Below are 24,618 nucleotides of genomic sequence, written 5' to 3' on the forward strand. Positions count from 1 at the left end.
CACTGGGAAGACTAAGGTAAATCCTTATTTCCTCACTCTCCTTTAGAAAGATTTTTTTTTTCTTTGTAGGGCTGCACCCTCAGCATGTTAAGTTCTCAGGCTAGGGGCTGAATCGGAGCTGTAGGTGCTGGCCTACGCCACAGCCACAGCAACACCAGATCTGAGCCAAATTCGTGATCTACACCGCAGCTCATGGCAATGCCAGATCCTTAACCCACTGAGAAAAGTCTAGGGATCAAACCTGCATCTTCATGACACTATGTTGGTTTTTTTTTTTTTTTTTTTTTGTCTTTTTGCCTTTTCTAGGGGCGCTCCCACTGTATATGGAGGTTCCCAGGCCAGGGGTCTAATCAGAGCTGTAGCCGCCAGCCTACACCACAGTCACAGCAACGCGGGGTCTGAGCCATGTCTTCGACCTACACCATGGCTCACGGAAACCCTGTATCCTTAACCCACTGAACAAGGCCAGGGATTGAACCCTCAACCTCATGATTCCTAGTCGGATTCGTTAACCACTGTGCCACAACAGGAACTCCTATGTTGGGTTCTTAACCTGATGAGCTACAATGGGAATTCCTCGTTTACAAAGAATTCTAACATTAAGATTGACAGCCAATGTAGAATGCACCTTCCCTTTCCAAAAAGGAAGTTTCACTATCTAATGTTTCTAGAAGTTTCTAGACAATCTTTTGGTAACAGTTTAAAAATGGCGATATAGAATGAATTAGCCATGGACCACCCAAGTCTCAGTTTCATTTCTCTTCTTCATTTCCCACTGGGGCCCCAGACAGCTTTAGCCCATGTAGCCCCCACTTCTGGAATCAGCCAACTCATCCTTCCTTCTGGAATGAAGAAGGATGAGCAAGACAAAGGTAACAGCCCAAACCACAACGGCCCTCCCATCAAGAACAGTACCTGTTCAGGCTTCAGCCCCGGTGGGACCCAGGCGTACTCCTCCAGGGCGCAGCCAGAGTCATCGTCCGAGGTCGAGTTCCTCTGGAAGTCAAACATGAGTTTGCTGACGGTCTTCTCCATCGCCAAGGGCATCACCGTCACCATGTGCTCCTCCTGAGGGCACTTGCAGTGCAGGCAGATCTTCCTGCAAGCGGCAAAGGCCGGAGGTGAGAAGGAAGGCAAAAGACACCATGTTTTCACTTGGCTTGTCACTTGCCAGCCCTTGGATCCCAAACCATAAACACATTCCTTGGCAACTGGCTTCTGACAAAAGCGTCTGAGGCAGCATACCAAGCCTGCCTGCCTTTGTGGAAGGTGTGGCACTATGTACCTGGAAACATCCTGGACTGTCAGAGGCCACCTGGTAAGCATGCTAAGGATATTTAAACATGGACCCCAATCTCTTCTTCTAAATCAGAACCCCAAGAGGAAGGTCAAGATATCTTTCATTTTACTAGGAAGAATGCTGGATACGGACTGTGACCACAATGTCTTTGACTGGAATAGTAATTAAATGTACACCGTACATATGCAGACCAGAAGTATTAACGGTAGATTTAACAAATACTGCCGACATATTTTTTTTATAAAAGGTTTCTAGCCCTTAAGAAAAGGAAGTGGTTTTAAATATAACTGCAGGTGAGATTTTCTCTAAGAAGAGTAAAAATATTTTTTTCCTACTAAACACATCTGACCCTAAGGTCTCATGGGAAAGACATTTTCCTTTCATTAAAGAGCCTTGTAGGTGTGAGATTCTAATTAGAAGCCTGAAATGTCCCCATGTTGGTAGTTTGTGTGTGTGTATATATATAGATCATGCGAATTATTTCCAAAGATTGCAGCCAAAGATCCAATTCTCTCTCCCAAACTGAACATTTCTCTTAAAAAAATTTTTTTTTGAACATTTCTCTTTTAAGATGACCATCTGTTCCCTTTTCCATGGCTACAAAAATGATGAAGCAATAAAAACGTTGATGTCAGCAACACAAAAGCATTTCTAGCCTCTACTGATGAAATAAAAAGAGAAGAAAAAAATAAAGAAGGAAAAAAAATGTTAATAAGCTGCCCTACTTATACTCGGACCTTTAGAATTAGTTTCAGTGGCATCTTATAAAGGGGATGAAACAGCCCAGAATTTGAATCCCCTGTTCCTGCATTTTTTGACAACAGCTTTGTGAAGATATAATTCACATACCATAAAACTCCCCATTTTCAAGTGTGCAGTTCACTGTTTTTCAGTATATTCACAGAGATGTGAACGCATCACCACTAACTAATTTTAAAACATTTTCTTCACCCTCAAAAGAAACTCCATGTGCTTTAGCAGGAACTTCCCACATTCCCTTCCCTCCGGGTCTTGTCAACCTCTAATCTATTTCTGGCCTCTAAGGTTTTCCCTCTTCTGGAAATTTCATATAAACGGAATCATACTACATGCAGTCTTCTGAAACCGGCTTCTTTCACACGACATGATGTCTTCAAGCTAAATCTATGCTGAACTATGTGTTAGTCTTTCATTTCCTTTTATGGCATTATAATATTCCAGGTTATAGATATGCTACATTTTGTTTATCCATTCATCAATTGGTAGACACTTGGTTTTGTTCCACTTTTTAGCTTTTGTGAATAATGCTGCTTTATTTACATACAAGTTTTTTGGGTATGAATACATGTTTTCAATTCTCTTGGATATTGACCTAGGAATGGAATTCCTGGGTCATATAGTAAATGTGTTTAACATTTTGAGGAACTGTCGAACTGTTTTCTCAAATATCTGCACCTTTTTACATTTTACGAGTGTTTCATTTGTTCCATATTCTTGCCACACTTGCCACTGTTTTTTTGATTGCTGCCTAGCAGGTGTGAAGTGGTATCTTGTGGTTCTGATGTGTACTTCGTTAATGCCTAATGATGCTGAGCATCTTTTTATGTGCTTATTATCTATCTTCTTTGGAGAAATGGCTATTTAAAACTTTAGTCCATTTAAAATTATTATTTATCTTTATTGTTGAACCAAAGCACTGTTTATATATTCTCTAGATACAAATCCTTATCATATACATGCTTTGAAAAATTTTCTCCCATTTGATGGGCTGTTTTCAACTTCTTGATGATGTCCTTGAAACACAAAAGGTCTTAATTTTGATGAAGTCCAATTTTTCTGCTGTTGCTTGTGCTTTTGGTATCATATCTAAGAAACTGCTGCTGGACCTAAGTTCATAAAGATTTACTCTTATATTTTCATCTCAGAGTTTTATGATTTTAGTTCTTATATCTGGGTCTATGACCCATTTTGAGTTGATTTTTGTACATGGCATGAAGTAGGAGTCCGACTTCATTCTCATGTACCCAGTTTCATTCTCATTCTCTTCATGGCATGAAGTAGGAATCCAACTTCATTCTCAGGGTGGTGCTAGGGCATTCTCATTCAAACTGCCCTAGCATCATTCAATTTAACTGCATTGATCCCTGTCAAAAATCAATTGCTCATACATGTAAGGGTTTATTCTGGACTCTCAATTCTATTCCATTGAGCTCTAGGTCTATCCTTATGCTGGTACCACACTGCCTTGATTCCTGTAGTTTAGTTTTATAGCAAGTTTTGAAATTGTGAGTTCTCCAACTTTGTTCTTTAAAAAATGTTTGGTTCTGTTGGGCCCCTGGCATCTGCATCATAAAATATGAATTTTAGAATTAGCTTGCCAATTTCTGCAGAAAATCAAGCTGGGGTTTTGACGAGGACTGCACTGAATCTTTAATTTGCAGAGCACTGCTATCTTTTTTTTTTTTTTGGCCCGGGGAACAAACCTGCACCACAGCAGTGACCTGAACTGCTGCAGTGACAACATTGGATCCTTAACGTGGTAAGCCACCAGGGAACTCTGAGAGTATTGCTCTCTTAAAATATTAAATCTTCCAATCAATCCATGAACAAAAGATGTCTTTCCATTTATTTCAGTTTACTTTGAATGTCCTTCAGTGATGTTTTGTGGTTTTCAGGTACAAGCCTTGCACTTCTTTTGTTAAGTTTATTCCTAAATATTTAACTCTGTTTGACAGTATTATGACTGGGATTATTTGCACAATAACATTTTCAGATTGTAGTACATAGAAACACAAATGATCTAGCCTCATACAATCTTGCTGAACTTATTAATTCTGTTTGTGTCTATGTGTGTCTGTGTTCTTTAGGATTTCCATTAGACAGGATCACATCACCTGCGAATAGAGATGAGTTTTATTCTACCCTTTCTAATCTGATGCCTATTTTTTCTTTGCTTACCTTACTGCCCTGGCTAGGTCCCTCAGTAAACAGAAGAGTCAAGTATGGAGTTCCTTGTCTCGTTTCTGACTTAAGGGAAAGTATCCAATTTTTCACTAGAAAATATTACACAACTATGGGTTCTTTGGGGTAACTTCCCTTTATCAAGTTGCAGAAGTTTCCTTCTATGCTAGTTATTGAGTGTTTTTATCAGCAAAGAGTGTTGGATTTTGTATGTGCTTTTTTTTTTTTTTGCACCTATTGAGATGATCAGTTGGTTTTTGCCCCTATTCTTTTAATGTCTTGTCCTGATTTTTAACACCAAAATGTACCTGAAGAAACAAAATCAGTTTCATCCAGCCAATGTGGAGCAGTCAGCTTCTCCCACTTCTGCTTTTCATCCTACTGAAAATACACATGGGCAGAACGCACACTTGGATCTGTTTTGCAACTCCAAACTCAGAAAAGTTTCAATCAAACCCTGGCTGTTGGTTTTAAAAATAGTCTGAGTTCATTTTACCGGTAACTTTTTAATTAATCAGCTACTGTAAAGAAGTCAGGGATCTTGGGAAACAGTCAGGTTTTTTTTTTTTTCCTTCCCCAACTTTTTATGTCAGTTTACAACTTAAGGAAAATAGTTTTAGTGTGTTTAAGCAAGTACAAGAAGCTCTTTCATGACTAATGTTTTTTACTAGAAAGTCATACTTTTAGAACAAAACGTAGAGGAATTTTTACCAAATTCAGTCTCTAGAATAATCATCAATGAAATTCACTTATTGAGCAATGCAGGGAAGAGCACACTTTTTAAAGCCGGAGAGACAGAGTCTAATGAATAGAAGCTCCAAAAGAAGAAATAAAGACAAGACGCAAGGAAACACAGAATTAAAGAACCAGATCTACAAAGATCAGTCACTTATGATAGAACATGATAATGAGAAAAAAAAAAAGAATGTATACATGTATGTGTAACTGGGTCACCATGCTGTACAGTAGAAAAAAAAATTGTATTGGGGAAATAACAATAAAAAAAATCAGTAGAAGCGTGAATGGGAACTGGGCTACAGGCTCTCTCCAATCATTCCACAAATAACCATCAAGGGCCTATGTTGACCTGGGATACCTTATCAAAACAAACAAAAATCCCTCCCTCCATGGAACCTATATTCTCAGAGGGGGAGAAACATACAATAAGCAACAAATGCAAACCATTCAATCATCAAGTATATTAAGGATGCTGGGGATTTCCCTGGTGGAACTAAGGACTAAGGGTTAAGGACTCAGTGTTGTCAACACTGTGGCTCGGGTTACTGCTGTGGCACGGGTTTGACTTTGGTCTAGAACTTCTGCATGTTGCAGAAGCAGCACCTTGCGCCTCCGCCCCCCCAAAAGCCAAGTGCTATGCAAAACAAAAATGGTGAAAGAGGACAAGAGCCAAGCAGGACTGAGGTGGGTGAGGTGGGGGCAACACACCAACAGAAGGCGCGGCATCTGACTTGCTTAAACCTGACATGTATGAGCCCAGATTTGCACACCAGTTCTCCCAGAAAAGAACTAGCACCCCACTTTCTAGAAAAGTACACAAAGGCCCAGAAAGGCTAAGCAACATGTTCAAAGCCAACCTTCAAGAGCCAGCAGACCAGGTAGGATCCATTGACCCCTGAACTCAAATGATAATCTACAGAAGCCATACCTGATTGTAAACAGAGGATGCCCTTTGACTCCCAAACAACACACACACTCAGAAAAACCAAAACCAAGAGGAAAAAGAAAGGGGAAAAAAGGTACATCAAAACCACGAGGACCTGTGTATTTTCCCTGCTAGCTCTCTGCCTTCCACTCATTTATAATTAACAGGCACTCCTGTGGCAAGGCATTTTTATTTGCAAAGAATTTTTAACCTCTGAGTGCTTCCCTGACAGCCTTTGGAAAGATTAATTTAATAACCTCTGTTTACAAATGAGGGACGCCAGGCCCGGATGCTGAGAAAGGAGAGGAGGGTCAGAGGTAAAGCCAGGAGGATTTCTCTTGATCCTCAGGTCTCTCTCTGCCTCTTGGCAAAACACACATGGCAACACCCAAGAGCTCTCTCTTTCGACATGCTGATTAAAGCTTTTCACGAGTGTGTGGGGAAATACATGATTTGTTTTTTTTTTTTTTTAACCAGACATTTATGAAAATAGCACCTGCTAGCAAAACAGGATTTCATTTTAAAAAATCATATAAAGCATGCACTGCTTTCATTCTGTCAGAGTTGACGTTCTACCTGCACATAATTGGATTTGTGAATGACAGGTTTCCAAGGAAAAAGGCATGATTCAGACAACAAGGATCCTGCCTTCTCCCCCTTCCTTCCTTCCACCCAACAATGAGCCCTGTCACCCCCCCCACCCCCACTCCAAAGTTGCAGTTATAAATCCATTTGCTTCCATATTCAGAGGCCACAACTGACTCTTGCAGGAAATAGATAATACCAGCAGGTGAGGGCTCTTTTCAGCTGTCTCAAAGTCATGGGTATCAGTGACCATACTATCTGCAAAATGACTAACAATTTATACAAATTAACTTGCCTACCATGCTGTGCGAAGATTCATTATAAACAGTTTTGGGGGTGTATGTTATGGCAGTTGTCTCATCTTTGAGAGGTTGACAGGTTATTTACAAGACTGAACCCTGAACCATTGTTTTGTGTGAGAAGTGATAGGATGAAGGCAAAAAAGGCATCTTCCTTTGTCATACGATGCTGACAAGTTCCAGTCAGAACCTGCAAGATTCTAGATTTGGACAGGATTGGATATATCATTAAGTCCTCCCCTCCCCCCCTTCCATCTTTCTTTCATCCCTCTTCATTTATTTTTATTTTATTTTTTTAATGAGAGGAAAATATTTTATGGAAAAGCACTCTTACATGGAAACTCCATATAAGACAGAGCTGTCCAAGTAGATGTGAGAAGAGGAGGCCCTGAACTTTTCTCAAGTTCAACCTTCTCTCAAACTCCAGGCATTTTCATGGTCCTAACATCCCAAGGGTTCCAAAGACACACATTTGCAAACCAGCATACAACCTAGGACAGCTCAAGGTCATTTTTAATATTTATCAAAATATGAAGTATGTACCCAATAAGTGAATAGATGGTAGAAAGACAAAAAGAAACAGAGGCTGCAAAAGCTTTTAAGAGACAGATAATTCCTAATCATGAAACTCTACCTATAATGATGAGTCTAGTCATGGGAAATTGTATACTTGTTTCTGAGATGCTACACGGAGATGCCTGGGGAGTAGCAATGTACCTCATGACTCTGATTTGATAGGTCTTAGGCAAGGCCCAGGAAGTGAATTTCCACCAGCATCCCAGACGATTCCAACACACACTTGGAGGACACTCTTCTGTAGTTAGCCTCTTACTTAGAGGGGAGCATCGGAGTCAGAGTTATGTCTAAAAACTGGTATGTTCTACCAACATACCCAATGGTCTCTGGACAGTGTCTATTTTTCAACCTGTTCCAGGGGATCTATGCCAACTCCCCCCAACCACTATGCACATCACTAAGCCCACTTGTCACTCAGTTGGATACCACTGGGGCATGTGTGGGAAAAGATGTTAGTGAGAGTCAGGAACACACCAGCCACCAGAGTGGTGTCTCACTGCCCTCTGTTCTGCCTTCTACCTACCCTGTGGTGTAGGCTTCTCTGGCCCAAGTCCATGGTCAGATCAGGTTCATGCCATTTTTATACAAAGGGTCAAGGGGCAAATTGCTTAAAGAGTGGTTTAGTCTCAATACGAATTAAGCGAATGATGAGGAATGCACATGGCTTGGCTCAACATGGCAACGCAGCTGAGATCAGGTGTGAGAAAAGACACTTTTGTTAGAGGCTGACACAACCCAAAGGCCTCCATAGCTATTTGCTAAATAACAGATGTGTGTCCTAGGCATTTAAATTCTTCCATGACTTCAGCTCACTAAAGGCAGAAGAATAACTTCTTTTATTCTTAAAAAGAGGAAATCTTTTCTCCTCTTACCATGTGAAGTCACAGCTTCCTTATCTTTAAAAAAAAAGCAACATACAATTAATGTAGAAAAGAATCAGGAGTTAAAGATAAGCAAGAAGAAGAAAAATAGTTCCTCCCAATCCCAGAGATAATCACTGTTAAACAGAAACAGCTGCTGGTCCTCTTTTTCCCTCATGCTAAGAAACCAAAGACCAGATTTCATTCTATGTGTGTGCCATCAGCGAGTATCCAGAGACAGGACTCAGGCTTGAAATAAAAAGACATGCTCCAGAACCACCCACGCATGTACACACAACACTCCTGGCAAAGAGATGTGCGTCCTTCAATATAGATAAGTGAGTTTGTTCTGATCTGGCGCCATGTAGCGAGATCAGAGAATTTATTTACATAGCATGGAAGATGCCGGCAGCGTGGGAATAGCATATATACTTATGGGTATCACGGAGTTAAGTTAGGTTGTTCAGATTAAAAAAAAAAATCTGAAAACCAGATTTCAACAGCTATCAACTTTCAATTTTCTGTGCAAGTACGGAGAGATGGGGCATGGATAATTTAAAACCACTAAGCCCTGGCTCTGAAGGGTGTCTTTTGTACATCAGTCACAGACACTCAGTGCTGTGATAACTTACGTCATCTCAAACCACCTACAGGATCTGTCCTGGGTAGGACAGACTTAGGAGAGGCTGTGTGGGAGCCCTGGCTCCTCAGTCTTATCTGCTGCCCATTTTCCTCGAGTTTCCAATGATAACATCAACTTTGCACATGCATGCAAAGCACCAGCCTAAAATGAATCAACAATTATTCTGAGTTTACTGCCCTTTGGGCACACCTTTGCCACCTTCCCTGTTTTACTGCAGGTAAATATGTGTTTGGGGTGAAGAGAGATTTTACTGGGCAGAAAATAGGTGCTCTTAGGGAAAAAAGGCATTACCATGCTGTGTAAGTGAGCCCATAAGAACTGAAAGTGAGGTTGTCTGCTTCAATTTATTGATGAAATGGAGTTCCCATCATGGCGCAGCAGTAATGAACCTGATTAGCATCCATGAAGATTTGGGTTCAATTTCTGGCCTCGCTCAGTGGGTTAAGGATCTGGCATTGCCATGAGCTGTGGTGTAGGTTGCAGACATGACTCAGTCACGAGTTGCCATGGTTATGGCATAGGCTAGCAGCTGAAGCTCTGATTCAACCCCTAGCCTGGGAACCTTCATATGACATGGGTACGGCTCTAAAAGACAAAAAAAAAAAAAAAAAAGATAGCATCCAAACATTCCCATGATGAATGAGCTATCATAGGAGTTAGTGAGCCTAGCAGGTTAAGGATCCATACCACTGTCCCTGCTGTGGTATGGGTTTGATTCCTGGCCTGGGAACTTTTACATGCCAAGGGGACTGCCAAAAAAACAAAAAACAAAAAACTGAGCTATCACAAAGACCAAAATGGCATGGGTCACAGGATCAGGTGACCCACGCAGAGGGCTTCCGCTCCCAGTTTCCACACACTTCACAAACACACAAGTGGAGTAGCATGGGGTATTCTACTCAACACTGTGTAATAATCTATATGGGAAAAGAATTTGAAAATGAATGGATATATATGTATAACTGATTTACTTTGCTATACAGCTGAAACTAACACAACTTTCTAAGTCAGAGCTACTCCAATAAAATTTATTAAAAAAACAAGAGGAAGATCAGAATGAGGACGGCAGGCCAAAGATAATTTTGGAGGCTGGCTTGAAAGGAAATGAGATGAAGATGTTCCAGGAGGTGGAAGCGTGTCTCTAAAGGATCAAGGACTCCAGGACAGGTCTGACCTCAGGGCCCCGATCCCAATATGTGCTTTCATATTGGAGGATGGCAGGTGAGGATGAACACGGTAATTACATTTCTATTAATACAGTTTCTTACATTTACAGAAGGTTTGTAAGAGTCACATTTTCACAATTTCTCTCACATATTCACTCACAGAAGCCCTACCAAGCTGGCATTTTTATCCACTTCACACAAAGGAACAATGTGTTCTGCAAACTCATGAGCAACTTGATGTTATACGGATTAGAACCTACGTGGTCTGACTCCAAAGCCAATGCTCGTTCTATGACCTTGTTTTAAGGAGACTGGCCAAATCTTCCTTCATTTCTTCCATGCATCTCCACCCTTCCCTCCATCTGTCTGAGCATCCATCCTTCTATCCAGGCAGGCAAGCGTGACAGCATCTGCTGTGTGCTGGGCACTGTACTAAGATGCTGAGCCTAGAGGAGTGACTCACACAGTATCTTTAACCTCATGGGGCTTCCAGCCAAGTGAGTAAGACAGATCACTGTCAGGTAACCAAACAGACTTGCCATTTATAAGTGGTGCTAAGTGTTATGGTGGAAACAAATAAGGAGGTAAGAGAGGGGCTGACGATGGATCAGGACAGGCCTCCCCACTGAAATGACAACTGAGGTGTGACTAGAAGATGGAGGATGACGCAGGTATGAGAAAAACCAGGGAAAGAGTTTTGCAGGCAGAGGGAAAGCAAGTCCAGAGGCTCTGAAATGGGGAAGAATGGGGTATGAGTCATTCTCAGGAGGTAGTCTGTGGCCTCCCCTCTCCCATTGCCATCAACATTGATAACAGTGACCCAACTGGCTGAGCCACTGCTTGTCCCAAAGCCCAAGCCCAAATGTAAGATTCAGGGGATGGTGCCATCTTAGTGGGTAAAGGAAAGCTCTTTCTCTCTCCTTAATAACCTTCTCCCTGGAATCCCTAGAGCTCTCTGCCTTGATACCCAGATGCCAGCATATCCTGTTATTTGCAGCCTCCCTGGCTCCTTAACTCCCTCCCCAAAGTCACAATACTGTGTTTTTCCCCTTTTCTGGCAACAGCATAAATGAGGGACCCAGGCATGAACCTTGACACTTGCTGTGTCTGGAAGCAAGATTTCTATCCATGTGAGAAAGGAAAAATGGTTTCCTAATAAACACAGAAGCTCAATGGTGGAGACCGTGACAGGGCCAGCTGGGTACGAGGCTGGTATGAGCACAGAGCCAAAGCCTGCCGCCTGACCCAGCCAACTCCCTGCCTTCCACCTGGGCTCCAGTGGCTCTGGCCATCTGCACCAGGAGGAGCTTCTCTCTCCCAGGCACTGCCGAAGGTGGTAGAGGGTCATTTTTAGTGGCAGTGGTTTTCAGTCTTAATATGCCCATTCATATTTCCATGAAGAAACATACAGAGTGCCCTAATTTAGGCTAATTTATTTTGGAATTTTTAAGTGGTGGAAACACATTTCCTCTTAATAAAAACAAAAACGAAAACAAACAAACCAAAAAAAAAAAAAAAACCCTGGATGGGAGTTCCCATCGTGGCGCAGTGGTTAACGAATCCAGCTAGGAACCATGAGGTTGCGGGTTCCGTCCCTGCCCTTGCTCAATGGGTTAACGATCCGGTGTTGCTGTGAGCTGTGGTGTAGGTTGCAGACGCGGCTCAGATCCTGCGTTGCTGTGGCTCTGGCGTAGGCCAGTGGCTACAGCTCTGATTCGACACCTAGCCTGGGAACCTCCATATGCCGCGGGAGCGGCCCAAAGAAATAGCAAAAAAAAACCAAAAAAAAAACCCTGGATGACTTTTCATAGTCTGAGTCTCTGACCGGACTCTGATTTCTAGGACTGATGTTGCAGCAGCTGAGGGGTGATGTCTTAGATTGACCTTCCCCAGAATCAGATCCTTGGGAGGTATCTGAACATAGAGAAGTTTGGGAGGTGACCCCAAAGAGTCCTGAGGGAAGTGGAGAAGGAGAGCAGGGCCAGGAAGGATGTTGATACAGGGAGAGGAAATGAGCCTGGTATGGCCCTGGGCAACTGCGAGGAGCTTTGGGAAATAGTCTAGAACATTCTTCAGAGATGTCCCACTGGAGAATCAAGGAGGCAGGGGTACTTAGCTCTCAATTCCTTAAGTCATGAGAGAAGGACCACACCTGAGGCCCTGGGACGTTCCCAAAATTCAAGACAGGCAGGCTATAGCCAAAAGTTACAGTTCCTACTGAAGGAGGCACCCTGGGTCAGGGTACCCTGGAAAGGTGAGTGCCAAGGGAGAGGAAGGGGATGCCCAAAACGTTTGCTGCAGGTGCCTTCATTAATTAAAAAATAATTCACTGAACATCTACCATGCACTATGCATCCTGGTGGGTGCCGTGGGGGATTAGAACAAAACAAACAGCACAGAGTCCCTAGCTGACTAGGACATAAAGATACAGCCACAAAGAGCTAGACCATGGCATGCAGAAGTACCCAGGCTAGGGATCAAACCCACACCACAGCAATGACATTGCCGGATCCTTAACACTAGGCCATTAAGAGAATGTCTTTGTCTTGAGATAGATGCTGAAATATATAAGGTAAGGGATTACGTTTGCTGTTTACTTTCAACTGGTTGAGCAAAAATAATAGTATGTGTGCAGGCATAGAGAGAGAGAGAGAGGAAGCAGCACAAAAGCATACAATGTTAACAACAGACATTTCTAGAAGGGTGTCTGAAAGTTCATTATGCTATTTTTATAACTTGTATGTAACACTGCTGTTTTTCAAAATAAGTTTTAAAACAAAGAAACAAAAAGTGGGCAGTCCTGTGACTTTGTTGTTAGGTCAGTTATGAATAGAGAAACTACCACGTGCTGGGCACCATGCAGAGGGAGCTCCTGGTTAACCAGAGGTCAAGCAGGGCCTCCCTGAGGAAGTTGAACCTGAAATGTGCTGAGTAGGAGGTTGCTAAGGAAAGAAGGGAGTTGTATTCCCAAAGATGAAAAGGCATGGAATTGGGATACAACAAGTTATCCTCAAGATATTGAGAGAAGTCTAAGATGGTGACAAGAGCAGCCACAACCTATATGAAGGACTTTTAACGTTACTGTAATCAGACTAGGGAGGTATCTACCTACCAAACATGGCAGCTAGCTAATTCAGCATCATGGTGAGGTAGAGAGAGAGAGTCCCCAGAGGAGAAGAGCTTGGCCACAGATGGTGTCTCCATGGCAACATTACCTGCATCACTGCATCTATAGGAAAGGCTGTGGGTACCTAGAGAAGCTCTGATTCCCTTAGCTGCTGTCAGACCCACTGCCTTGCTAAGAAGAAACCAAGGGAGATGGAATGCTTTCACCTGGATCAATTCCTCTACTTCACTTTGTCCGCATGTTAGCTGTGATGTACGTTTTTGCTTCATTGGACATTTAGCAGAGCAAGATCCAAGAGCTCCTCCTTTCCAGATGAGGCCTTCAGGGGAATCGTTTCTGAGAAAATGACTGCACATTGAATTCCAACACTCCTCACCTCTCAAATTCAAGGCAAGAACTTGGAAGACGCCACAAAAATCTCTGTTTGCCATTCCCCTCTATGCCATCTGCTGAAATACTTGTTCAGTCCCCACCTCCCATGTAGAAGAAGTTGGCTAACCTCATATAGACAAGATCGGAAGCATTAAATATCCCCTGAGTATTTAGAAAGAGTATAGAGTACATTGGATTCAGATTCTAGATTCTGGAGGCACTGTGACTTGGTTCGAATCCTACCTCTACCACTTCATTGAATTGTCGTTAGGATTAAATCACTTAATACCTACAGCACTCTGGGTATACTGAAATCTCACTCTGCCAATTTGTAGGGTTCTATACCGTGCAAAGGGATACAATGAAAGCAACAGAGCTCCCTAGTGGCCTAGTGTTAAGGATCCGGCAATGTCATTGCTGTGGTGTGGGTTTGATCCCTAGCCTGCCATAGACACAGCCAAGAATCAATCAATCAACCAACCGATCAATCAATCCAAACAAGTCTCTACTTAAACCTTTCTTAGATATTCCAGTTGGGACAGTAATTAATTGATGGAAAACAGATAGGTGGCAAATCTACAAGTCTTTATTAAACATCTAGTATATACTTAAAGTTGTGCTGGACTGAACAAGGTAATTTGATTACTGTCTCTACTTTAGGATTACTTACACTTTACTGTGCTTTTATGATTTCAACCTCACAGAAATGACCTCCATTTCTCATCAAGATACAATAAGGTAAGACAGGTTTAGATATTCAATGAATGACCCCTGGGACTGATCAAGCACTTGAGAGTCTCCCACACCTTTCAATTCAGGGAACACTTTGACTTGCCCAAAATCTCTACCAAGTTAGTCAGAGGAACAAGGGTTATTATTGCCATTTTATGGATGGAGAAGGGGAAGCTCAGAGCAGCCAAGTGCTGAGGTTGCTACTATTAAGTGTGGAGTGTCTAGAATGCCAAGTCTACTGCTTCTCACCCTGAACCACGGGAAGTCAAGTCAGTTTGCTTCTGCTTCTAGGGTCTGATTTTTCCAACCTTCCTTTGAAGAAGACATTTTTGGAGTGGATGTTGGGCTGTGTGCTGAACACTTTTCTTGCATTCCTTGTTTAAACCTGAGAGGATGGTGAGATACGGAAATTATTAATACCGCCCTCATTTTACAGATGGGGAAAACCAAGGCTCAAGTGTTTCTGAAACTTCCTCAAGTTCCCACAGCTGGGGAAACACAAAGCAAGATCTGCTAGGTTCCAGAGCCCTTCACCCAACACCTGAATGCCTTTCTGAGGCCCCATCAGACTGACTGTACTGGACCCTTAATCCATGTAAAACAAGTTGTGCTTTTCTCTCTGTTCACAGAGGCCCCCAAATCACTGGCAAGTCATAGGAAATTCTTAAGTGGCTGCTTATTAATAACATTTTCAGTTTATATTAGGCTGCCTTTCATCCAGGGGAACCCAGCCAGCTCCATACACAGAGAACCACTGAAATTCAGCCATTTCTGGTGTGGATGTGGGCCAGCTGGCAAAAGCAGCCCTCAGGGGCTTGGCTTGTGGGGATTCTGGCAATGGTCACACCCTTCAAAACTTGACAGGGGCCCTTTAATATCCGTGCTGAAGGGCTTGAGGCAAAAACTTCCCAGAAATCCGTGTTCCTCAGTGAATGAGGCCAAAGGCTCAAGATGACCCCAGTGGACTTGGGAAACAAGAGCATCAAGAAATTGGGTGTTGACCAAATACCGAGGCAGGAGGTAAAGCCCCTCCATTGAGATGGAGTGAGACACAACAGGGAAAGACGTTATTTTCAAGAGAGACCCGGCTTCAGTCAAGTCCAGGAGGGGGAAAAAAACAAAAAAGCAAAAACAAAAGCCAGAACACATTTCTCAGGGTTTCCTGCAGCAGGGACAGGCGAAAAAGGCAAGATGCTGATTTCCCTTCTTCAAGCTTGAGCCATGGAAAGGGTCTGGGAGTTTTGTTCTGAGCCATGACTTATTTCATTCTGCAGCAAGGAGGGGAGGGAGGGAAGTATGGAGAAAGAAAATAACATTTCCTGGTTTCACGTTTTATTGGAAAGAAGCCCTTAATGAATTGAATTCACATGGTCTCCAGGAGTAAGACATTGAAAATATTTAAAAATTTGCTCTATTCAGATTTGACAAGGTGATGGCTGAAGGATGGAGCTCCCTTAGACGCACTTCCCATCCCCAAGCGTGGGGATGTAGCAGTTCACACACGCTTTTGGTGTAGTTGATACAATGAACAAATGACTTTGGACTCCCATGGTGTGTGGGATGAGTCTCAGTGGCTTACTCCTGACCTCGACTCACTGTTTCTACCTTTACTCTCCTAGTCCAAGTACAGTTACCTCCTAGTCACCATTACCTCCTGCTTAAGCTAAGGCAACAGCCTACGTATTCTTCCCGGCTTCCACTCTTGCCTTTCTAAAATCTATTTCCTATTGGCTTTTTTGTTTGTTTATTTTTAAACAACTGCCCACATCTTCATTATATTTTATATTTTCTCTTTTCTTTTTAGGGCTGTCCCCATGGCATATGGAAGTTCCCAGGTTAGGGGTTGAACTGCAGCTGCAGCTACCAGCCTACACCACAGCCACAGCAATGCAGGATCCAAGCCACACCTGTGGCAATACCAGATTCTTAACCCACTTAACAGAGGCCAGGGATTGAACCCTCATTCTCATGGATACTAGTCAGATTCTTAAGCTGTTGAGCCACAAGGGGAACTACTCTACTGTTTTGTTTTTTAAACAAAACAAAAAAAAACAATGGCAATAACACTCCACCCTCCTGCTTAAAAAGCTCCACTGGCTTCCTACTACAATTTGAGTAAAGTACACACCCCTTAACCGTGGCCCACAAGATCCAGTGTAATCTGGGCCCTTTCAGTCTCTCCAACTTCATTTTGTCTCACTCTCCCATCTTCTCTACCATTTTTCAGCCACAGTGACCTTTTATTGGTCTATCGTGCTCGCCAAGGCCATCCCTCTCTTAGGATCTTTGCAGTGGCTGTTTTTCTGCCTGAAGCATCCCTCCCTGAGCTCTTTATGAGCTGGCCTAGTTTTCATTATTCAGGAAATCATGTAAAGACACCTCCACCAGGAACCCTATTAAAAAAATAGTCTACTTTCCCTTCTCCTTCAATCTCTATTCTATTATCCTGTTTTTCCCTTAACATTGTCACTATCAGAAATTATTTTACCTGTTGATGTATCCATTAAATGTTTTTCCCACTTCCATAAGTTCCATAAGATCTAGGAGCTTATCTAGCAGTTAGAACAATAAACATTCTATAGGTAGTTCTTTAAAATTCTGAATCTCTAATACCCAGACTAGAACCTAGCTTGGTAGTTCTCAATTAGTGGCTGAACATTTCTTGGTCATGCAAAGAAGATAGAATCAATGTGCAAAATTGTCAATTTTTATCTTTATTTTTTTAGAATTAATAAAAATGTATATTGTTACCATGAGGCCAAAAATGTAGTGGGCGAGTCAACTATACGATCATCAAAACCAGACCAAGAGAGACTGACTTTTCCCTGGATTAAACAAGAGTGGAATGTTAGGGCAGAGAAGAATACATTTATGTTGAGAATGACCAAGAATCATATGATAACTGCCAGGGTGGGGGGTGGAGGATGCGCGGGGGTTTGGGATGGAAATGCTATACAGTTTGGTTGTGATAACTATTGTACAACTATAACTGTAATAAAATTCATTAAAAAAGAATCATATGATAACTGCAGTATAATTCTGTTATGTGTACTGTAAAATGTTCACTATTTGAAAGAATGCCTTGAATACAGAAAGACTGAAAATCTCTCATTTAACCTAAAGTAGAGGTTAAAAAAATTGATTGAACTGTCAAGTGAATAATAAAAAGTATCTGAAATGCAGAAGAAAGAAGTACTCCTGCAGCCTTGGCATCTGAGACCACAGACTTCAATTTACCCATCTATAAAATGGAAGAGAATCAGGTAATTCTCCTTTTAGGGCCACAGAGCTTATTATCATCTCCCGGGTGGCCTCATGGAATAATGCTGTATTTCCACAGGGCAGAAGGATAGTTTTTTCAGGTTCCACGTTACCCTTTGAAGATTTTCCTGGATGAGTTTACAACAATGTACCATTTAATCGAGCAGTTCTTATTAACCTTTTGGGTAAATTTATCCCTTTAAGAATCTGATGAAAGCTGGGATCCTCTCACTTCAAAACTGAACATACACGCATTCACAGAAAATTCCACATTTAATTTCAAAAAGTTTGTCAATCTTTGCTGGTCCTTTGGTGCTCATGCATTCTAAGTTAAAAACACCTGGTTTAGAGAACTGGCTAAGTGTACAAGGTCTTCTCTGCTATTCCTCCCAGGCCCAGAGACAGTGCCTTATGTCTTGCAGATGTTCTTTCTCACTCTCTGCAATGTTCTTTTAAAATTCAGAATAGCATATGATATCATCATGACTGCTTAGGATGCTGAATCTTAGGAATTCAATGAAACAGGGTTTAAAGTGATTTTTAAACATGGCCAGGGCAAACCACATTGGTGTTGAGGCAGCTCAACTGACAAAGTGAACAGAAGGCAGGTTCAAGCTAGTCTGATCAAAATCAAGCCCAGCAGCTAGGATCCTCTTGCTTTTCCAAAGCCATTCTAACAAGAACTCAAGCTCCAGTTGTTGAGAGAGGAACATGTGAATTCTTTGCTTTGCATTTTCATCCTGCTTCCTAATGAGACAGGTGTTTCAAAGTGGCCCAACCTGCACAGGAAGCATGGGAGGGGGTTGTGGTAGGGGATTCAGTGTCCCAATTGGTGGCAAGCTTCTAGTCCTGACAGGGTCTCTGGGTGACTTCTGAGATGATGGCCTCAAATGCAAGTCACAGACTTAGGTAGTAACTGAAAAGAGCTCCTGAATTTTGAGAGATAAGCCGTCAGGGGAGGGCTTTAGCTGAGGGTAGCACAGATGCTGAGCCAACAGCAGCCACTCCGTATGCACTGGCCACCTGGCCAACGGCAGAACTGCCCAGAGGATGCCTACAGAAACAGTTCAACGTAAAGCAGGTTATTTCCCTGGGAGCCCCAGAGCAGGAAAACTCAATAAAGACCCTACATCACTGGTAATAAAAAAGAGTGACAGGAACCTTAAGAATGGTCACGTATTAATCAGAACAACAGCATGTCTAGCCCAGAGGGGAAAAAAATCTATTCAAACCTTAATTAAACAAAAATTCAACTAAAAGAAACTTTCAAAAAGCCTACAGGTCACCCACTTTTGGGAGGAAGAACAAAACAATGTAAAATAATGTAAAGTAAGTGGAAAATAGATTTCTTTTCAGCATGCCTAAAGCAATTAGTAGGTCTATGATCTATACATACGTATTTACTAACTTCAGAGGAAAATCAGCTTCCAGGCAATATCCAATGGTAGACATGGCAAATAAGTTAAATCTCTTGGGGCAACTACAACTGATTAATATAGGCTACCTGAAGGGCGGTGTTGAGTAGGGTTCTGAGGCTGTGTTGGAGCTTGACAACAAGAGTATGGTGGGCCACTGCTGAGGTCCACAAGGGACAAGGGATGAGGAGGCCTGGTGATGCAGGCACCAGGTATTCACATGTTCCTACCATGCTTGGGACATTCCTACAACTGAAGTTCAAACATGGGAACACATTCAAGTAAGAATAATTCTCCCCACTGAAGATTTTCTCTGTCATTCAGATAGAAGCTTCTAGAGGACTAACAAGGAGGGGTGAGGGAAGAAAGCAGACATCTGTTTATCCTGCCGGATCACAGCCTGGGGTCCAGGGAGAGACGAGATATCAAACTCAGATGATGCTCACAATCAACCCATAATCAACCCACTTGCAGAAAATTTGTGTTAAGGATAATAATTTACATGGCTGCCATAGCCTCAATCACAAGACACATTCAGCCGGTAACTGTGCTCTTCCTATTAAGGCGGCAAAGTGATTGGATATATTGTCCAAATTTGCAAAAATAAGATTGAAACCTAACTGGGATTTAACTCTAATCAGCCAGAAATTCAGTTAACCAGAACCTCCCGTTCCTCTTAGCTGACACTTTTTTCTTTCCCTAGCAAAACAACCAAAGCCACAAGCACCTGTGTTTTTCAAAACTGCACAAAGCATTTGGGTTTAATTTATATAAATTGGAACAGATTTTTTTTTCCCTTAAAAACAATACCACCTGATCTGGGAAACACCTACTTTTTATAATTTCAGGTGTCCTAACTATTTACAAATATACATGGCATAACAATTAATGCATTTATTTATATGGTATGCTTGTGTAACACACACACATTTCAAGATCATTCACATCTAGCATTTCTACAAGTTGTGAAAGCTTCAGAGTCAAATCACTTGAATTCAACTTCTAGCTTGACCATTTACTAGCTGTGTGACCTTGGGTAAGTTATTCAACCTCTCTGTGCTTAGCTTCTATACAGTGCAGGTGGTCTGAGAATCTATCTTAAAAAGTTATCATGAGGATTAAGATATAGCACATACAATAGTGAGCATGGTGCCAGGCCCATAGTAAGTAATTAACTGTTATTAATTACTTAATATTAATAACAATAACTAACTGTTATTAATTATTTTTATTACTCTGTAGGAGAAACAGAGTCACACAGCAGTTAAGTGATCTCTTTGAGGTTTACTCACATAATGAATGACATGATTGGGACTTGAACACAGGCCTTCTGAAATTTTGTCAAGTTTCCTTTCCTGCAGAGCATTCTGTGCTTATTACAAAGGTGGCTGAGAAGGAGCAGTGCTGGCATCACCAGGGGGCTTGTTAATAATGCAGAGTCCGCAGCTTAGCAACACCCCCAGGTATATCCACATTAAATTGGAGAAGCCTGGTCTCAGGCACTCTGCAGGATGCCTGTGTATATAACACAGCCTGGAGGGCTTCTGAGAATGAACGTGTGGCATGGCCACATTGCAGAGTGCAGGCACCGTCTTGAACTAGTCTGAAACATCCAAAGGTCAGAGGTTTTCCCCAGAAGCTCCAAGTCTTCCTCTGGAGGGCTACTGCTTTCCATATCCCATATTCTCAACACACATAGGTCAGGTCCAGATATAAAACCTGACCTTTTAATTCTCTATCCAAGAGCAGCCAACGGTGCAAATCACATGCCTCCACCAACAAGGCTGAATTCCTTCTGAAAGTTCATGCTCATCAGGGTTGGTGCTGGAGGACAACTTATAGATCACCTGATTCAGGACCCTCATTTTAGGGGGTCAAGTACTGAGGCTCAGAAAGGGGAAAGACGTACATTCAAGTGGGCACCTGATGTGCATGCAACTGGGGATCAAAAGCTAGCAAGCCTGGCTCCTCTCTCTACACTCCAGTGTAATGGCCTAGCAGAATTTCCCAAGCTCCCTCTAGTCTGACAAAAGGCTGCTTCCATTGGCCTGGAGCTTTTACTCCTTCTCAGAGTATGTCTTACCTACTTTCCAACAAACTTCACACTTCCATTCTACAAGCCCCATTCAAAGGTCTAAGGGAAGAAGCTACTCAGTTCTGTTTTGTGCCTGCAATACTGTTATGGATGTTTCTAATCTTAGCAAAAGAGTAAGCAAAAGGATTTTAATTCAATGGCTATGTAATGAAGTATTTCTCACATGAGGGCTCCATGGAGAAGATCTAGAAGGCAAAGAAAAAACATTCACAATACATTATAGTGAAAAGTGTCAGGAGGCCCAGCCTGGTGGACATCATTCAGGCTTTGGATAATGATTATTCTGGGTTTGAGTCCTAGCTTCACTCTTTTTTTGAGTAACTTTGGGCAAGTTGCCTAACTTCTAGGAGCCTTGGTTTCTCCATTATTAAATAGAGCTAATAATGCTTGGCATAACTGCTGCAAGAATTAACAAGGCAAGGTATGCAAAGCATCTTTCATGTCAACTAGAACATGGAAGGGATTCCACCTGTGAAAGTTATTACTTCTTCTATACATTCACACCAACACAAAGATCATTTCAGACACACAGACACCCTAAACATGCACTTACATGTACACTAATAACTACCCTGAAAACATATCTGAACCTGAGACCATAGAATATATAGCTGTTTCTCAGTTGAGTTCTGGAACTTTCATGAACAAGCATCTCTGAGGACTCACAACGGATGAACGGATGCCAAGAAAAGAGCTGGAAAAATGGCATCCTGCCCAGCTGAAATGAAATGCTAAGAATTCCTGTTCCAGTTACTTTTAACTCTGGATGGGGCTGGATTATATATGTAAGGTCTGATTTTTAAGAACCAAGAAGGAGTGGGAGAGCTGAGGCCAATGGCATTCCCAGTGCAAGAGGAATGCTGTCAATTCAAGTCACCCTCTATTACAAGACAGAGAGAGTGCTGGACTGTAAAAGGTATGGTCTGACCTGGGCTCCATCTCTGTCCCATATCCTAGGGGGAAATGACACCAGTGCCCCAAGATGGTTCATGCACAAACTGCAGAACCCTGAAGTAGGGGGTTATCAGAAACCACCATTATTCCTTCTTCCTAAAGGGTCAGCCCACTGTCCTGAATAAGCATGAGTCTTGTAATACTTTCTCAAATGAGCCCAGCCCTGACATCTTTGACACCTCCACCTTCAGCCAGTGATGCCTCTGGATTCTGTGCTCTCGTCAGTGTTCTGTCTCCTCTTCCATGTCAGCTCCCATAAAAGTGGAGTCTTCAGTTCAGCCAACTTGATCCTTATGGATTTTATAGCCAAATGTGTGCTGGAAGTAGACCCTATACTCCCACCAAGGAAAGGGAGGAAGCTTATATTTACTTTAAAATGTGTTCTTTTTTATAAATACATATTTAAAAAACGTGATTGTGATTATGATGCTCATTATACAACTCTAAATGTAATAGAATCCATTGAGTAATAAAAAATAAACTGTTGTTGTTTTAAGCTAAAAATAAAAACAAACAAAAAAAAGTCCATGGTGCTCTGGTGGAAAATACTTTGTGTTTAGCTACAAGTAGGGATTCAGAACTTAAAATGGCTGCATTATGGGTTCTGCAGGACAGATGGAGACAGGGGTTTCTAGCTAAAACACAACAGAGGTGCTTGTCTTGTGACTCCAAAGGGCACTTGAGCTTTGCACTTTCATGGTAGTTTGGAGACTGCTCCGATACTGTCCCAGATGCCTCCCTCCCTCTTCCTAACTCCTCCATCCTACCTCTCTACTTCTCTCTCTCCACATCTCCCCCACTCACACCCCACCCCCACCACTCCCCCTGCTTCTTTCTCCCTTTGCCTTGTCCCCAGGGAAATAATGGAAGAAGCAGTCCTCCAAACAAAGAACTGCTCAAACAACACGCCAAAGAGAAAAGAAAGCCAAGACTCCCAAATCAACTGGCCAGGTCCCCCGTGGAAACTGTGGAGACTCATGATGCTGGAAACTCAGTGTGATCCCCTATCTAACATTTTCTTCGCTAGATCATTCAAACACACCCACATCCCCCCAAACCCCATCACAACACACACACTCATATACACACTCATTCTTAAGATACAAGATGAGAATGTTTCATTAAATATATTTTCATACTGGGATAAGAGCAAAATGGCAAGTGTCAGCCAAAAGCATTAATAAGGAAAACAGATTTTGCCAGTGCCTGGCTCCGAAGGTTCTTAGTTTGCAATAGTTCATGGTCGCCAGCAACGACCTGATTATAAGCACAACCATCAAGGAAGGAGAGAGTAGAGAAAGGTTTCAGCAGGTCTTCAAGCACAAAAGGAAAATCCTCGCCCAAATGCCAACCAGAATTCTTGTCTGAGGGATACAGCATTTTGACTCTTGGGTGTTTGAAAGCAACAGAGAAGAGAGAAGACCAGCACTTTGACTTCTGAAGAAAGAGGTTTCTGCTAATTCAAGGCTAGCAGTACAGAAGGGAAGTTAAGAGTCCTGCTCGAACTCAGAGGCTTTGTAATTCATGTGTAGTAGGACCAACACTAGATTAGGTACTAGGATTTGTCATTAGCTGTGTCATTTAGGCTAAGTCATGTTCCCTCTTTGGCCTTTAGTTTCCTCTGTCAAATGAGTGTTAAAACCGCTACCCTCTGCGGTTCACAGGTTGGGGTTCAATGGGAAATATGAAAGACATCAGCACCAGAAGAAAGTAAAGTCCAACACTGGGAAGGAGCCAAGAAATGGTCAAGGGCAGTGCAGCCACCACTCCCCAGCAATCCCATGAGTTCTGTAAGTCTAGGGACATTTATTTCTAATTTTCACATAAGCCAAAACCAAAGTTCAGAAAGCTTACTCTCCTCTCGCAAGATCATGTACACAATCAGGAGGCAATGAAGGTGGGCTATTACCAAAGGATGACTATGATTCCCTGTGCAAAACACAACTTGACTAAAGGCCATGGCAACCGAGAAAGATCAACTCCCGTTTCTGGAGAAAGAACTTTATGCCAGGCTCTTCAAATTCACTGGCTTCTTTAATCCACTTGTAACTGTTCCTTCAGACCTCTGCACTGGAGTTCCAGTTCATCTCAATTTAAAAGAAAGACATTGAAAGGAAAGGGAGAAATAACCATCAAACAGCATGAATGAAATATGTTCACTGGCATAAGAGAGGAAGGGCACAAGTCTGGCAAACATGTATCGTGTCAACGGACACAAATCAAGGGCAGAAGGCTGGGTCATCATCAGTGGGCAAGAGAGGCCCATTCTTTTCCCTGGACTGCTGATTCACAAACTCAAGTTACCCATATAAATGAAGCCTTGGAACTTCTGAGGAGCCATCCAGCAGGTAAAGCCCATTTTCAAAGGCATCCTCGGATGGAGAAGAAAATGCTTAATGTCTGCACTGCACAGAGAGAAGAAAGAAAATGCAGGCCTCTCTCATGCAACACTGAACAGAAATGTAAACAGAAATCTAGAAATGCATCAATTCCAATTTAGATCCCAGGGCATTCTACATGTGACTTGTTGGCTGCCACACAGAAAACCTTCTTTAAGTGTGCCTGAGCTCCAGTTTGTGTTAAATGATATCCATTGTACCATCCAGTCACTTTTAGTTCTGGCAATTACA

The 24,618-nt window shown here is 42.3% G+C and overlaps 1 protein-coding gene across 10 annotated transcripts in view; it reads right to left on the minus strand.

The window, feature by feature from the left end:
- PRICKLE2 (prickle planar cell polarity protein 2) overlaps nt 1-24,618 on the minus strand; it is a 346,700-nt gene that overhangs the window by 94,646 nt on the left and 227,436 nt on the right. For all 10 annotated transcript variants that reach the window (XR_014823448.1, XR_014823449.1, XR_014823450.1 and 7 more), the window contains one exon: nt 916-1,099. Coding sequence is in view for 7 of the 10 variants with exons in the window: in XM_021069189.2 (XP_020924848.1) it covers nt 916-1,099 (184 nt within the window). In the remaining 3 variants the exon portion in view is untranslated. The remainder of the gene's footprint in view (nt 1-915; nt 1,100-24,618) is intronic.

Source organism: Sus scrofa, chromosome 13 (assembly GCF_054392235.1).
Source record: "Sus scrofa isolate SSC_HxYL_T2T_F1_AM1 chromosome 13, Sscrofa_HxYL_maternal_Yorkshire_Landrace_v2.0, whole genome shotgun sequence".
In the NCBI taxonomy this organism is placed as follows: domain Eukaryota; kingdom Metazoa; phylum Chordata; class Mammalia; order Artiodactyla; family Suidae; genus Sus; species Sus scrofa.